Source organism: Podarcis filfolensis (genome assembly GCF_964270895.1).
Source record: "Podarcis filfolensis genome assembly, chromosome: 6".
Lineage (NCBI taxonomy): Eukaryota > Metazoa > Chordata > Lepidosauria > Squamata > Lacertidae > Podarcis > Podarcis filfolensis.
In genome coordinates this window covers 79,282,014-79,297,623 of record NC_139609.1, presented here as the reverse complement: position 1 = coordinate 79,297,623, position 15,610 = coordinate 79,282,014, and the positions used below count along the sequence as shown (strand labels likewise).

At 43.1% G+C, this 15,610-nt stretch overlaps 1 protein-coding gene across 1 annotated transcript in view; it reads left to right on the top strand.

Annotated features, from left to right (window-relative positions):
* Nucleotides 1-15,610, top strand: part of PREX1 (phosphatidylinositol-3,4,5-trisphosphate dependent Rac exchange factor 1) — a 217,866-nt gene that overhangs the window by 184,401 nt on the left and 17,855 nt on the right. Inside the window, exons 21-26 of the mRNA XM_083618315.1 lie at nt 2,059-2,224; nt 4,617-4,804; nt 5,973-6,134; nt 7,316-7,526; nt 8,346-8,622; nt 8,916-9,119. Of these exons, the coding sequence (XP_083474441.1) occupies nt 2,059-2,224; nt 4,617-4,804; nt 5,973-6,134; nt 7,316-7,526; nt 8,346-8,622; nt 8,916-9,119 (1,208 nt within the window). The remainder of the gene's footprint in view (nt 1-2,058; nt 2,225-4,616; nt 4,805-5,972; nt 6,135-7,315; nt 7,527-8,345; nt 8,623-8,915; nt 9,120-15,610) is intronic.

Below are 15,610 nucleotides of genomic sequence, written 5' to 3'. Positions count from 1 at the left end.
AACCCCTATTTTTCCATGCTACAGTCAAAATGAAAATACATCCCCCCTACAGCTGCTATTGCCCATATCAGGTTCCCTCTGGGGCAAACAGCAGTATTGGAGGGAGGCAGTTTTCATCAGGACCACAAGATGAAGAAAAAGCAGTGAGCAGACAGAAGACTGGAACTGATGAGTAGAGGGGAAATTCTTTGGAGTGATGGGAAATAATGCAATGCCTTTTTACTTGTTGCACTCTGGTGGACTCTGATCTGGAAGACAGGTCCCGATCCCTCCTTAGGCACAGCTTTGCAGGACCACTCTAGTTCTCTGCTTCAGTTCCTCATCTGTAAAGTCATAGTCCCACAGAATTACTGCAAAGATGACCAGGTTAAAACACTATATTAGAAAGAAAGAAAATAAATAAATGTATCCCAGCCTTCAGTAGTACCTTCTCAATGCTGCTGCTGTTTTAAACAAAACCAGTGTGCAGCGTCATGCTGGAAGCAGCTACACACATCTGTTCCACCTTGCGTCCACAATGAAATGAAATGGACATGTGCAGCTGTTTTAAATATAACGTAGTACATGCTTAATCTGCTACATCTGAAGCACGACGGTGAGTATTGCATGTTGTGATTGCACAATGCAAGAAGTGGCTGGAAGAAGGACTGAAGAACAGAGAGATAATTTTCAGGTTGCCAAAAAATTTTAAGAACCACTTCCCCCCACCCCACGCCAAATATGTTTACATAAATAGAGTGGGAGCTTTTACTTTATAACAGTAAAAGGAGCTCACAGAAGAGGGAGGAGTCAGCAAAACAGCTATTCTCCTCCTTCACAAGGCTCTCTCTCCATCCGCTATATTAAAAAGGGATATCATGGTACTGTCAGGGTCAAACCAGACAATGCATTAAGCACCTCTGTGCACTTAATGAGCCAGACTTGTTATTTGAATAGCAGCCATGGGTGGAGGGAGGGGAATTTAAATAGTTGCAGAGGGAAGGTGAGGTGGATCTGGACTGTGGAATGTTGGGAGTGGGGATTTAACCCTTTCTATTAGTCCAGGCCTCCTTTTTTGCTGCAAAGGTCATGTTAGAATCTCTACACAGTTTTGGCCCAGAGTATCTTAAGGGCTGCCTTTTCCCATATGAATCTGCTCAGTTATTAAGATCATCATCTGAGGCTTTGCTTCACATCCTGCTTCAGTATGAGGCATGGTCGGTAGTCATGTGGGACCAGGCCTTATCAGCAGTACCACCCAGGTTGTGGGACTCCCTCCCCTTGGAGGTTCATGTGGTCCCCATATTGTAAGCCTTTCACAGAGCTGTGAAGACTGTTCCTTTTCCACCGGGTGTTTGATCTTGAGTAATTCTGGCTCTATGTTGGTGGGGTTGTGGTTGCTCTGTTCAGATGTTCTTTCTAACTATATGGATTTCAGATAATTTAAATGAGATTTTCTCACATTTTCTGGTCCTGTTTATCATTCTTCTCCTCTGCCTGATGTTCATCATCACCCCCATTGGCCATCCATCATTGGCCATACTCATCTCATTGGCCATGCTCGTCCAGAACATCTGGAGGCTGCTGATACCTGTAAATCCATCCAAAAGCTAATGTGCAGTGTAACTTGGGAGAATGCCTTATGAGGAACGGCTAAGGGAGCTGGGCTTGTTTAGCCTGGAGAAGAGGAGGTTAAGGGGTGATATGATAGCCATGTTCAAATATATAAAAGGATGTCACATAGAGGAGGGAGAAAGGTTGTTTCCTGCTGCTCCAGAGAAGCGGACACGGAGCAATGGATCCAAAGTACAAGAAAGAAGATTCCACCTAAACATTAGGAAGAACTTCCTGACAGTAAGAGCTGTTCGACAGTGGAATTTGCTGCCAAGGAGTGTGGTGGAGTCTCCTTCTTTGGAGGTCTTTAAGCAGAGGCTTGACAACCATATGTCAGGAGTGCTCTGATGGTGTTTCCTGCTTGGCAGGGGGTTGGACTCGATGGCCCTTGTGGTCTCTTCCAACTCTATGATTCTATGATTCTATGATTCTATGTCTCTCTGACATCCCGTCTTTCTTTGGAAGGGTTTTTATCAATGGGTGTACCGAACGCATGAAGACGCTGAAGAGGACAGAGCTCGGCAGTCAGCTTCCAACTCATACCTGAATGGAAGTCATTCTGAATCTTGTAAAGGAGATCTCTTTACAATAGAGAAAAATGATCCCCTTAGTGACAGCCAGCAAGACGAAGGTAAGACATTCCCTGCCAGTGAGGGAAATGATCTAGGAAGTGATCCGTAGCTGTCCTCTGATGGGGTTGGGGTGGGGAGGGATAGCTTGGTGATGCAAAAGGCCTCCTGGCCCCACTTCTTAGAAATGATCTCAAATAGTAGGTCTATAAAAGACTTTCCTGAGACCTTGAAAAGCCCCTGCCATCTGAAGTACTGGGCTAGATAGACTAATGACCTGGTTCATTATAATGCAGTTTTATATTTTTGTATGATGCATCAGTAGAATGGGAGCTAGATGTGCCTTTCTGCTAAGGCAAGGTGACAGAGACAATAATTTATACCTGAATCACTGTGGATGTTTAATTTGGAACAGGGGTTCTTTCCTTGTCTTCAGCAGACAGTCTTCAAGGGTTGCCATTCAACCCTTGCCTATTACAGGGACTGGAGACTGGGCATTTCCCTGGACCGTGCCAGTTTCCTGCTATGTGCTATACAAGTGTGAATCAGTGGGTGGGGAATCTGGTAGATCACTCAGGAGGCCGCAAGGAGAAGCCTATGTGCAGAACTTCATTCCTGCATCTCCTCCTTTGTGCTCTCTCACACTAGTTTCATATATACAAACTTTGTCTCCAAAAAAGTACATCTGTTTTTATTGACCTCTTTAGCTGTGCACTAGAGAAAATCACTGAGCCCCTGGATGCAGTGTTATAGGGAAATTGACTTGGCAGCTGCAATGTCAAGCCACAAACCCGACATAATTATACAGTGCCTTTGCTTGTGGTTGGCATATATCACACTGGGCAATGTTTTTATTTTACATTTTACTGAATTACTTGTATCCCTTGTGCCACGTAGGATGCCAGCTCAGTCTTTCTCTCAACTTGTTACCCCAAATTGCATGTGACTGACTTCTAGCTAAACTGTGGGATTCTTAATGAGAATGTTATTGAGAAAAGGGGATTGTGGGATTCTATTTACTGACAATGCTATATTTGGCTGAAGCTATAACACGGGGACTGACCAAGATGGCAAGAGATGAGAGTATTAAGACATCTGAGTCCCATTTGATATTTTGCCTATGTAGCTTCTCTTTGAAAGGAAGTATGCTTTACTTAGCCCAACTTTCCCCTCTGGGTTATTGTGAAGATAAAACTGGGTATAGCATTGAGACCTTGAGTTTCTTCAAGCAGGAGTGGGATGCAAATATAAATAAAATTAATACCTTAATAGGACGTTGCATAGCACCGTATTTCAGCAAAATAATGAATGAAATTAAAACGTGCTTTAAAATTGAGACTGAGTGTTTGCTCAATAGGACCCTAAGAGGTCTGAGAACCAGCCCCACCAGTTGTGTCTAGTACTACCTGTCAGTGTCGCCCCCTCTCCCAAGACATTACAAGACTTTTAAAATTGCTTTTGGTGGCTTATAATTGGCAGAAGCATCACTGCCAGAATTTCAAGTAATTTTGTTGACTGAGCAGAAGCGAGGAGGGCTTTTAAAGTTCATCAGTGATAATCACGTTTTTAAAAGCTTTTGAATATTCATATTTGCATTGTGTGCTCTTGGCTGACTCGCAGTGCGATGGCATGTGCTTTGGCTGAATGATTGACAGTGTAATCCTAATCGTGCCTGTTCAGAAATGAGCCCCATGGAGTTCAGTGGTACTCGCTCTCAAATAAGTATTCATATAACAGGGATAGCATTGTAGTCCCTGCCAAATGTTTTAAACATCCACCTCCCAAACATCCCAGGTTTCATGAGGCCAGAGATTATGGGAGTTGTACTTCATATACATACACACACCTTTACTGTGGCCTTTGACACCTGAGATGTGTAGTTTTGTGACCCACCCTCTTCCTGTGAATGTAATTTGTTGTAGAGTTGGAAGGGACCCTGAGGGTCAAGTCTCCTTTGTGCTAAGTGGACACACTCATGAGATGGAGTGGTTTTATTTTTTATTTTTAATGAACTCAGTAAGATCGCAGTGTTCATAAATGCCAAGAGGGCCTTTTAATTATGGCATGTTCTCACTCCTCCTTTGTCATAATGGCTTTTTGTGCTGCTTCAGGGATTCTGAGAATTTTTTTGATATGCTACAGCTTGTGCTCTTGTGGTGTAGCCAGTGTGGTGTAGTGGTTATGAGCGATAGACTCGTAATCTGGGGAACCGGGTTCATGTCTCCGCTCCTCCACATGCAGCTGCTGGGTGACCTTGGGCTAGTCACACTTCTTTGAAGTCTCTCAGCCCCACTCACCTCACAGAGTGTTTGTTGTGGGGGAGGAAGGGAAAGGAGAATGTTAGCCGCTTTGAGACTCCTTTGGGTAGTGATAAAGCGGGATATCAAATCCAAACTCTTCTTCATCTTCTTCTCCATCTCTGTGCTCTTCTAATGACTGAACTTTGGTTTGCAGAATTGGCCCTTCAGACTTTTGACTCCCCGTTAATCATCAGAGAAGACACTCCTCTTATTAGCCTAACGGTGGACAATGTTCACCTGGAACATGGCGTCGTGTATGAATACGTCAGCACTGCTGGGATCAGGAGCTTTGTCCTGGAGAAGATCATTGAGCCCAAGGGGTCCTTCAGCCTCACAGCAAAGGTTTATACCATTCGGTGTTACTCTTTAATGCATCAACCAGGCATCCACTACTTTTCCCTGTCCCTGAAGCTCAGTAGTTACAAATGTATATAGAAATGTGTTAAAATATATTGAAGTCTATTAAAATCCAGTTGCAATGGAAAAGGACCCTTTGTTGATGGGCGACAATCTAATGGGAGATGGTGTACAATGAGTTAAAGAAAATCTTTAAACTTACCTTTCCTTAGAAATCAGAAAGAAACATTTCTTCTAGGTGTAATTGCGAATGAATTGCCTAAGAAAGCCCACAACCTATTCTTATATGCAACAACCAGCAGCAAGGATAGTATATGCAAGAAGTTGGAAATTAAGAGAAATCCCAGGGAAAGAACAACGGATATGCAAACTAATTAAGTATGCCTAGCTTGCCAGTATGACATCTGAAATAAGAAACCAAGATGACAAATTGACAATGAGTGAGTGGGAGTACCCAGGGGGATATTTATTGGACCTTAAATATGACTTCCAGGTTAGGGGGTGCTTTGTGACCAACAGTTGACATTATAAAAGATAAGAGAGTGTGGAAAATTAGGTGAAGAACTAGTGTATATGCAGCCAAATAATATGTATAAAGAACTGTCATGAAACGCTGGGTGGGAAGTCAAATAGATTTATTGTATATAGTACGGAAAAGAAGATGTAACTGTAAAACTAAAGAAACTAAAAAAATAGTCAGATGGCTGCAGAGATGTTGAGACTCACTTGCTGCAGATTGCAGCTGGCAAAGATTTTTTTTAAACAGTGGCGGGGTGGGGGGGCACATACCAGAGAAAAACCTGTCATCCAACACCTCATTACTACATTATGGTTAGTCAACCCCCACCTCTTCCAAAACATTCTTAGAAATCTGTCTACTTTCCACAGAAACAGCAGGATTTCCCTCTCACTTTTTGTGGAATGAGGGTTCCACAAAAACAAAGAACAAAATTTGAGTCACCACTTGCGTTACAATTTACCTTTCCAAAGTGTTCCCTTGAAATACGCCAGGAAGCGTGTCTACCTGCCCAGTTGTCATTTTTGCCTTTGGAATTGTGCGATCCTGGCTGATGTATTTCCAACGTTTCATCTGCTAAGAGGTTTGTGGCCTGGTGTTCCAACCAAGCAAGATAATTGTTTTCTAATGCTTTAGATTTTGGAGGCCTTTGCTACAGATGACAGCTTCTTTGTGAGGAACTGCAGAAGGCTTATGTCCCTCAGCAATGCTGTGGTCACCATGCCGCAATATGAGTGCCGGCAGATTTGCGACACAAAGTTGGAGAGCATCAACAGAAGGGTTGCCAGCTATCAAGAGGTGAGATCATTGTGCATAACAACATCAGGACACTGCAGCATAAATGGCCTCGGTCCATTTATGAAGGAGCGTCTCCACCCCCATCGTTCTGCCCGGACACTGAGGTCCAGTGCCGAGGGCCTTCTGGCGGTTCCCTCGCTGTGAGAAGCCAAGTTACAGGGAACCAGGCAGAGGGCCTTCTCGTAGTGGCAGCAGCCCTGTGGAACGCCTTCCCACCAAATGTCAAAGAGAAAAACAATTACCAGACTTTTAGAAGACATCTGAAGGCAGCCCTGTTTAGGGAAGCTTTTAGTGTTTAATAGACTATTGTATTTTAATATTTTGTTGGAAGCCGCCCAGAGTGGTTGGGGAAACCCAGCCAGATGGGCGGGGGTATAAATAATAAATTATTATTATTATTATTATTATTATTATTATTATTATTATTATTATTATTCCTTTAGATTTTAAATCCCCTTTTAAGGAGGTTGGCTGGGTGTAGGTGCACATTACGTTATGTGTTTTAAACTTTTAGATGGCTTTCTGGTTTTATTGAGATTGCAGACTAATGTCACTGTCTGATTGTGAAACACTTGCACCATATCCAGTTAAGGGCCTTCTTCACACAGAAGCAGGCTTTCCAATCCAACAGCTCAGACTGGATGCACACAGCTCATTTTACAAAGCCAAGATATGATGCCTGCAGATCAGACAGGAAGCAGGAGTAAGGGGATCCTATCTACCCTCCTCAACAAATAGCTGATTAGTGGGATTCTGGTTTTTTAAAAAAATTGGGGGAAAAAATATGAGTAGCACATATCCAGAACCCACAGCTTCATTCACAGTCTTTTGGATCAGAGCCCCAGTTTACATTATGGGATGTAAGCATTCACCTGCTATCATGGATAGCATTTCTACATCATTTCTGGGCTCTCCTGTTCACAGAATTGTGAACATCTTGAAGCATACAATACATAGATTTATGTAGTTATTAAGGAAATACATTTTCTGTGAATTATTGGAAAGAGGGCCACCGAGATAATTTTTTTTCTTTTGTGGGTGGAGGTGCTGATGGAAATAAGAAAAAAAAGGAGCAGCTGTGGTAGGTAGTTCGATTTATTTATAAGTGCATAAACCCAGGGGCACGTAGTTTGTGGATTAGTGTGCTAGTACCATTGAAACATTTTTCTTTCTTTCCCTAGTTCGCAGATGAGTTGAAAACCAAGGTGAGCCCATCCTTCAAACGAGCCACAACGGAACTTCACCCTCTGAGCAGCATGGATTTCTGCCCCACCAACTGCCACATTAACCTCATGGAAGTGTCGTATCCCAAAAACACTACCTCGGTGGCTAGGTCGTTCAGCATTCGCATTGGACGGAAGCCTTCTATTATCGGCCTCGATCCAGAACAAGGTGCTCACTATCTCTTAAGAGCTTTGCATACCCATTGGAGCAACACCCAAGCTGTTGTTCAAGACCAAATTCAAGAAGAATGCTTCTACTAAGATGCCTGGTCCCCTTTGAAGTTTTTATGAGAACATCTGACTCTGTCATAGGACACAGCATAATAGTGGGAATAGGGTGGGTGGGGATGAACATAACTATCATGCTGCACATGACAGCCAAGCAGCCTTAAGCAAATTCCCCCCTTTTTCTGTATAGAAGGGATGGCTTATTGACTGGGAATGAAACCTGAAAGACTTAACAAGAGATCCATCACCATGAAAATATGTTATGGCTGCAAGGCTTGGCAGCTGTAAATAGGCAATTGAACAAGAGTGGTCTTCCACTGGTGTCTGTGCTAAAACAATATGTTGTTTTGAGGCAATTTATGATAATACAAAAAGCAGCTGAGATACTGGCAACAGGGAAAGGAAGGCCAAGGGTCTAGGACTAGCTCATGGTTGCTGTTTTTCCTCCAGTATTTACAGAATTTGACAGGCTTGAGTACAGCTATTGGCTTGCTGATAATTCCAGATAAGTAAATACATTTCATAAGCATAGTTCTAACCTTTAGGTAAATTTTAAAGGATTGCTCTACGATGACTACAAAGGGTCTTCTGGGGAAGGGAAATTCTTTGTAATTCCTTATTTCTTCCCATCTGTCACTTATGTCTTCCCCCTTTTGGAAAACAGTTCAATAAATAACATATAAAAGAATTTGAGGTTGCTCCTTAAAATAAGCTTTAAAGACAAGTGCTTTCGTAACCAGCATTTTTAAATGTTTAACAGGAAGCTTAAATCCAGTCTCATATACTCAGCACTGCATAGCCAGCATGGCTGCACCATCATGGAGATGTTTGGCGCCAGAAAATGGGGACCTCAACCCACATGGACAATATGATGGTTGCTTTGGCCAAGAGAATGGAGGAACTACTCAGGAGGAGAGAGGTCTCACCTTTCTGTTGAAGCAGGAAGATCGGGAGATACAGGACTCCTACTTGCAGCTCTTCAACAAACTAGAAGTAGCAGTTAAAGAAATGAAACAATACGTCTTTCAGATAAATAAGTGAGTTGGTTAACATCTTGCCTTTAGAAATCTTTGTGCTCAATCGGGGGGGGGGAGGAGAGAATCAAAGTTATGATTGAATTATAACTCTCAATGCCCTACTTGGCTTAGCTTTAGCATGCCTTAGAGCAGGGGTGATGCAGAGCCTCCGATTAAGGTTTTAAAAGCATGGGGAGGTTCACAGAGCGTCAGCCTACAGGTGTCCCCATGTATGTATAGCAGAGATTACAGTTCTGGCTCCTGGAGCCCTTGGCTGGTTTTTCTTCTTACCATGATACATTCTACATCTGCAGGCTTTTGTCCACCATTACTGAACCCACGGCAGCAGGATTATGTGAGCCTCCCTCCATGGAGGAGATGCCCGCCACATCCTTGGTCTCGGAAGAGAGCGATATTGACAAAGTTGAGCATGGGATGAAGAAGGTTTGTTTCAAAGTGTCTGAGGAGGACCAGGAAGATTCGGGACACGATACAATGAGTTACAGAGACTCATACAGGTGGGTTCAGTGAGGCGCACTGCTCGGAAGCCATTTCACTTGGACACTGAGAAGATTATGCATCCATGTATGAATCACATCCTGCTGTTAAAACTTGTGGTATCAAGAATGCTCATGTTCTTCTGCTTGATGGCTTAATCTAGTAGCAGACTTGGGTAGTGGATTACCTATCAGGAAGTGAAAAAAGAACCACCCCAAAATAAGTTTTTTGCATCCTTGGAGAACCTCCAGAAGTATATTTGTAAAATAAAAGAAAAATTATAGAGAGCGAGAGAGCAGAGACAGAGAATAAAGCCCCTTGGCACCAAGATCCTAAGAGCATACAGGGTGATGATGGTAGTTGAGAGAAAGAGAAATGTCTAAACTGTCTGCGCCCCTGACAAGTTATGAAAAGGGTCGTAGAAAGAGGGGTGATTAGGGTTTCAGATGTGTGACCCAGGGACTCCTGACAGCTTGTTATAACTATCCTTGAGAAGAGAGATTGTGAGTTGGGTGGAAGGAATGTGGGCTATGAGATCTAAAAACTCCCCATAACCACCCACTCTATACATGAGGTTTCAGGAGGACAGCAAAGCAAAAGGATTCATTTCCCTTTTTTCATCCTCCAGAATGGCACCCACCCCGCATAGCTATGAAATGCTCAAATTTGGGGCCAGCAGACTGTATGGCACAGCGGGGGGAAATCCCTGGGGAGTAGGGGAAAATTCACCCTTTTTTCTCTTTCCGACTCCTGAAATTTCCCTTTCCAAAGAGATCTGAGCAGCAGTTCTATCTGACCATGCTACAGAATTTTATTGCAGGTTCTAGTTGTTAATGAATGCATTTGAGAACATGCACTAAGCTAGAAGCAGAGGCGGTTTTATGGTAGTCCCATCGGTTCACCCACACTGGGCGCTGGTACTGCAGGGGGCACCGCAACAATGATGTAGAATGGAGCATGAAAGGTGGGGTGGGGTGGGGGTGCCAAATTTTAGCATCGCACAGGGCATCACTGAAATTTGAGAACCCAAAGTCCACTACTGCTAGAACTGCTTATCACATGCAAGATGATGCCTTTTTGGCTGGCCCACTTCTCTATGTCATCACAAGAGAAATGTTTGTTGCGCCACAATCTGTGAATCCATTCCAGCAAATGTTAATGATGGCTAAATTAGGAGATTAGTCACAGGTAAGTAAAGGTAAAGGGACCCCTGACCATTAGGTCCAGTCGTGACCGACTCTGGGGTTGCGGCGCTCATCTCGCTTTATTGGCCAAGGGAGCTTCCGGGTCATGTGACCAGCTTCCGGGTCATGTGACCAGCATAACTAAGCCGCTTCTGGCGAACCAGAGCAGCACACAGAAACGCCGTTTACCTTCCCGCCAGAGCGGTACCTATTTATCTACTTGGTAACCTTTATTAAATTGTGTCCTTTGTTTCTTTAAATTGTGTCCTTTGTCTTATAGATATAGACACCTACCAACCTTGCATTCTTATTCAAAGGGTTCTTGCACTTTGATAACAGAGCAGAATCATAACCCATATATTGCCCTTCTGGTTTGCTGGTTGTTTGTACATTACCACGTTTTATTCTAGTATGACTTACCATATGGGAGGCCACTTGTAAGATTTTTGAACAAAAGCTAAATGTTTTGTGCAGTGATGCAGGATGAAGGGAAAAACAATGGGGAGTTGAAGTGACTCCAAGTAGTCGCATTTTGACTAATGCTGTCCTCAGTGACACAGAATGTTCACAGCAACAGCTACTTGCTAGCTAGCAATACCTTCTCACTGTTTAGTACATCTGCATTGCAGAGTAGGAGGAATTTGTCCCTCTTCATAGGAAGGGCATTCCATCACCCCAGACAAATTCAGTTGCTTTTCTCCATGGTCTATTTCTTATCTCATTCTGCCTTAACAAGCTAAAATCCAAATGTTTTTAAATCTTACCAATTCCTTCTCTCTTTAAATAGCACTCTGTGCTTAAAATCTGCTAACAAATGGATCATCGCTCCTTATATACTTAGGACTTTCCCCAAATGTACAGTAGAGCACATATGACGTGGGCCAGGCCCTAATCATAACTTGCACGGTACGAATTTAAGTGCATCCAGTCCAGAGTTCACAACAATTTGACATGGTGCACATGTCAGTCACAGGATCAACTTACAGCAGGGCCTCAGTGATCAGGCAGGTCAGGTGAGGTCAGAGGGAAGAATTTTCCTCTTTATCCAGTGAAGCATCGCAGCTGGGAAGAGGGAATCGTTTGTGGGTTTTTCAGGAGTAGACGCCTGTTAGCTTCAGACTGGTTCTGCAGCTGTTGTTTGCAGAACTGTTAACTTGTTGTCTTATGTGTACAAACACACAATCCACAGAAAACACAGACTAATTGGACTTTATAACGATCACATCTACAGCAGGATTTTTTTGCATTACTCAGATCAGCAGGCACCAGTCTGAGGCACATGGAAGTAGACTGAATTAACCACAACCCTGCTGTTTGGAAGATCTCACAAGAGATTTCAAGTAATGCGCTTTTTTTTTGGACTTTGTGGTTTTGTGTCCTAAGTGGAACAATTTCTGGATCATACATTAGAAGGATAGGAGAGAACAGAATATGCTGTTTTTGAAGGGACTGCCAACCAGCTAGGGGTTTTTTCACTGCCTAAATCATAGCGCTTCGATGAGGGCATTACGAGACTCATGTACCCTTCCCTCCCCCAAAGGTGAAAACTGACAAGTGAAGAATAGCTTGGTCCCTGTCCACTTGTTCTAACCTGGGAATCTAAAGATGCAAGGAAGTTGCCCACTCCTCTGTATTGCTGATCGAAGGAGCAAATAAGCTAAATTAGGCTCCAGCAATACAGAGGATACAAAATGGAATTAGGCCAAGATACACAAGGCTTTCCTCCAATAGTTCCCCCTCTCGCCAGGCACACCAACAATGTGAGGTAATTAATGGCGGGGGTGGAGTCATTTCATAGTAGTAAAAAAACAAACAAGTTTGAACTGGCTCTTCATCTCAATTGATTTCAATCCAATACCAGAGCTAAAATTCAAATACTCTTTATTCAGTGCTTTGTGGATCACAACAATAAGGAACTAAGACACCTGTACTGTAGAACAGAAATTCCACCCAACCATTTTGCAGACAATGCTATTTTAAAGAGACCTTTTTAGTCTGATATAGGAGCATATTTATATATTGTTCAAATTGTTGTTGTTGTTTAGTCATTTAGTCATGTCCGACCCTTCTGCCCACGGACCAGAGCACGCCAGGCACTTCTGTCTTCCACTGCCTCCCGCAGTTTGGTCAAACTCATGCTGGTAGCTTTGAGAACACTGTCCAACCATCTCGTCCTCTGTCGTCCCCTTCTCCTTGTGCCCTCAATCATTCCCAACATCAGGGTCTTTTCCAGGGAGTCTTCTCTTCTCTCGAGGTGGTCAAAGTACTGGAGCCTCAGCTTCAGGATCTGTCCTTCCAGTGAGCACTCAGGGCTGTTCAAATATCTCCTGACTACTCCTGTCACTATGGAAATGAGTCTAGCAAATACTCAACAACTTTACTATTAGACTGCTGTAGAAAGTCAAGACTGTTTGAAAAGCAGCTTTGTGCATTTCAGTTCCTCAAACGTGGTTCCCTCACTCCCCATCACCACCCTCTGCCTTTGTAATATAGCACTATAAAACCACAGAAGTTTTCAGGTAGCTTGGAAGCACTTCTAGTAGCTGCAGTTATAGAGAAGCCTTTCCTATTCAAGTCTGTGAACATTGTGGTCCCAGAAGACTCAGAAGGGGAAAACAGTAAAAGAATAAAATTTCAGGTTCCCCACCCCCTTACCCTGCTTTCTTGTTTATCAGTTGGTTTCGGAAAACAGAGATCCAAAATATTTGTGTCTGAAAATCTTGTCTTAAGGCATAAGTGACCAGCTGCTTCTCGTGGCATATATGTCACCTAGTGAAATATCACACCGTTCAAGCTTTACCATTTAACTGTGTGATATTTAAAATGTTTATGTACCACTTTGTGTAAATAAATATTGAGCAGTGTATAATATAAAATTTATTTTAAAAAACCGAAGACGATGAATCAGTATAAAACCCCAAAATAGTGATATTTTGACAGATCACCCTGGTTTGTGCTAGAAGGGAAGCATAAAGCCCAATCGGAAGATCTACATTTGAACTGTATTTCTGGGGAGCCAGTGTGGTGTAGTGGTTAAGAGCGGTAGTCTCGTAATCTGGGGAACCGGGTTCGCGTCTCCGCTCCTCCACATGCAGCTGCTGGGTGACCTTGGGCCAGTCACACTTCTTTGAAGTCTCTCAGCCCCGCTCACCTCACAGAGTGTTTGTTGTGGGGGAGGAACGGAAAGGAGAATGCTAGCCGCTTTGAGACTCCTTCGGGTAGTGATAAAGCGGGATATCAAATCCAAACTCTTCTTCTTTCCTGCTGCAGTGATTCAAGCGCTAGTCGGATGGTAGCTCTTTCTCCGATCCTGGACTTTCTAATCTGGGTGGAGTAACAGGGGACCCCTTCCTCTTAAACATGCAATTTAGATGTGTTCATTTCCACATACATGTCATGCCTTAGGATTGCTGTGAGCATAGTGATCCAGGTACATTGAGTATTTCTCCTGTGTTGTTGGCAAAGGAGATGGAATTTTGTGTGAAGCAGAGCTCTCAACATGACAACCAAACAAAGAAAGCTACTGAGCGGTAGCCAAAAACTGTCAAACGTTTGTAGAAAATCCCCAGCGTGTTTTGCAACCTGTGCATTAAAGAAAATAGGCCATGGCAATTCAGTTAGAAGTGCTATTTCTAGCACTTCACGTTTCCTAGTCACAGGAATTAGCATCATTTATTTCCTCTAAGAGCCGAGCATTGAACATGTCAAAAGCACATTTTGCATGGTTTAAATCCTCAGTTTTGGTTCCATAGAAAAGCTGTTGGTGGGTGGTAGGCTAATCTTTTGCTGGCAGTGTATCTTCAGGGTTTTTCTACCTACTCACAGTGGAATTCGTTTTAATGCAATAGAAATAATTTTATTCAGCTTTTCATATGACTCCTATTCCTGTGCTGGGTTTTGTTTAATGGGTTCTATAATTGAGCCTAATCTGTCCTAGATGACACAGTGAGATCAAAGGCAGATTCCCAGTGGGGCTGTCACTTGTTTCAGAATTTAAATGAAAGATGAGAGAGATTGTTCTGTCTTACCTCTTTTAGACTCAGACAATTAAGCATACGTAACCTATATAATAGCAATTCAAGAAGGAATCAAATGTGTTTTGATTGGTTTTGGTCAGAAAATGGATATCCCGGAGCTTACAAGAATGAGTAAAGCACAGCTAAGAAGATACTTAGCTGGCATTAGTCATGGTTTGTTGCACGAGATCTGATTCGGACAATCAGTTTACCTTTCATAGCCATTTGTCTCTTCCTAACATTCCTAAACATAGTGTAGTATATCCCTTTCAGAAATTAAGAGAAATAGATACCTTTGAGAACAACTTATATATTGATAGCAGAAATCAAGTGGAGCATTCTCCTTCACCCTTGTCATTTTGATTGAGATGAAACAGCTCTTGGATATCCTGTGCTTACTGCATTTATTGTTTGTGTTGTTGTTAAGCTGTTAAGATGCAGCAACTTGCAGATCTACACAGACAAAAATATCATGTCGTATTATTCTCCTGCTCATCATTATTTAATCCCCACAACAGCCCTAAGAGGAACCCTAGGAAAGGCTGAGATGCAGTGACTGGCCCAAGGTGAACCCACTGAGCTTCATGGCCAGGTGGGGATTTGAACCCTGGTTTCCCAGGTCCTAGTCCAACACTCTAGGCATGTCTCTGTATCCAAGGAGCTAGCAAGTTCTCATAAGGGTCCATTCCATAGAGAAGGCCCCTGTGGCTACGCTACCGCCCAGCGTATGGAGTTTCAGACTTGAATCCCACATATGTGAATTCAGGTACAGTGGTACCTCGGGTTACATACGCTTCAGGTTACATATGCTTCAGGTTGCAGACTCCACTAACCCAGAAATATTACCTCGGGTTAAGAACTTTGCTTCAGGATGAGAACAGAAATCGTGCAGCAGCGGTGCAGTGGCAGCAGGAAGCCCCATTAGCTAAGGTGGTGCTTCAGGTTAAGAACAGTTTCAGGTTAAGAACAGACCTCCAGAAGGAATTACGTTCTTAACCCGAGGTACCACTCTATCACCAAACTCATGGGCTTGCAGTTCCTTAGACCTTCATTTCCCATTTTCAACATGGGAGCAGAAAAGACTTCCCTTATGGGGTAGTTTTGAGCGTATTTAAAAGATTGCAATGCTCATTTAAATAGTGTTGCATAAATTATATCCCATTCAGAGAAGGTGCCTTCAGTCGCATCTGATTGGTTAATGTTGTGGCACATCAGGACCAGAGGCCAAATGCAGTCCTCCAGACCTCCCTGTCTGGTCCTTGGGATTTTCTGCAGGCTACACTCCTCAGTGGCTCTGCATCTTGGCCTCCA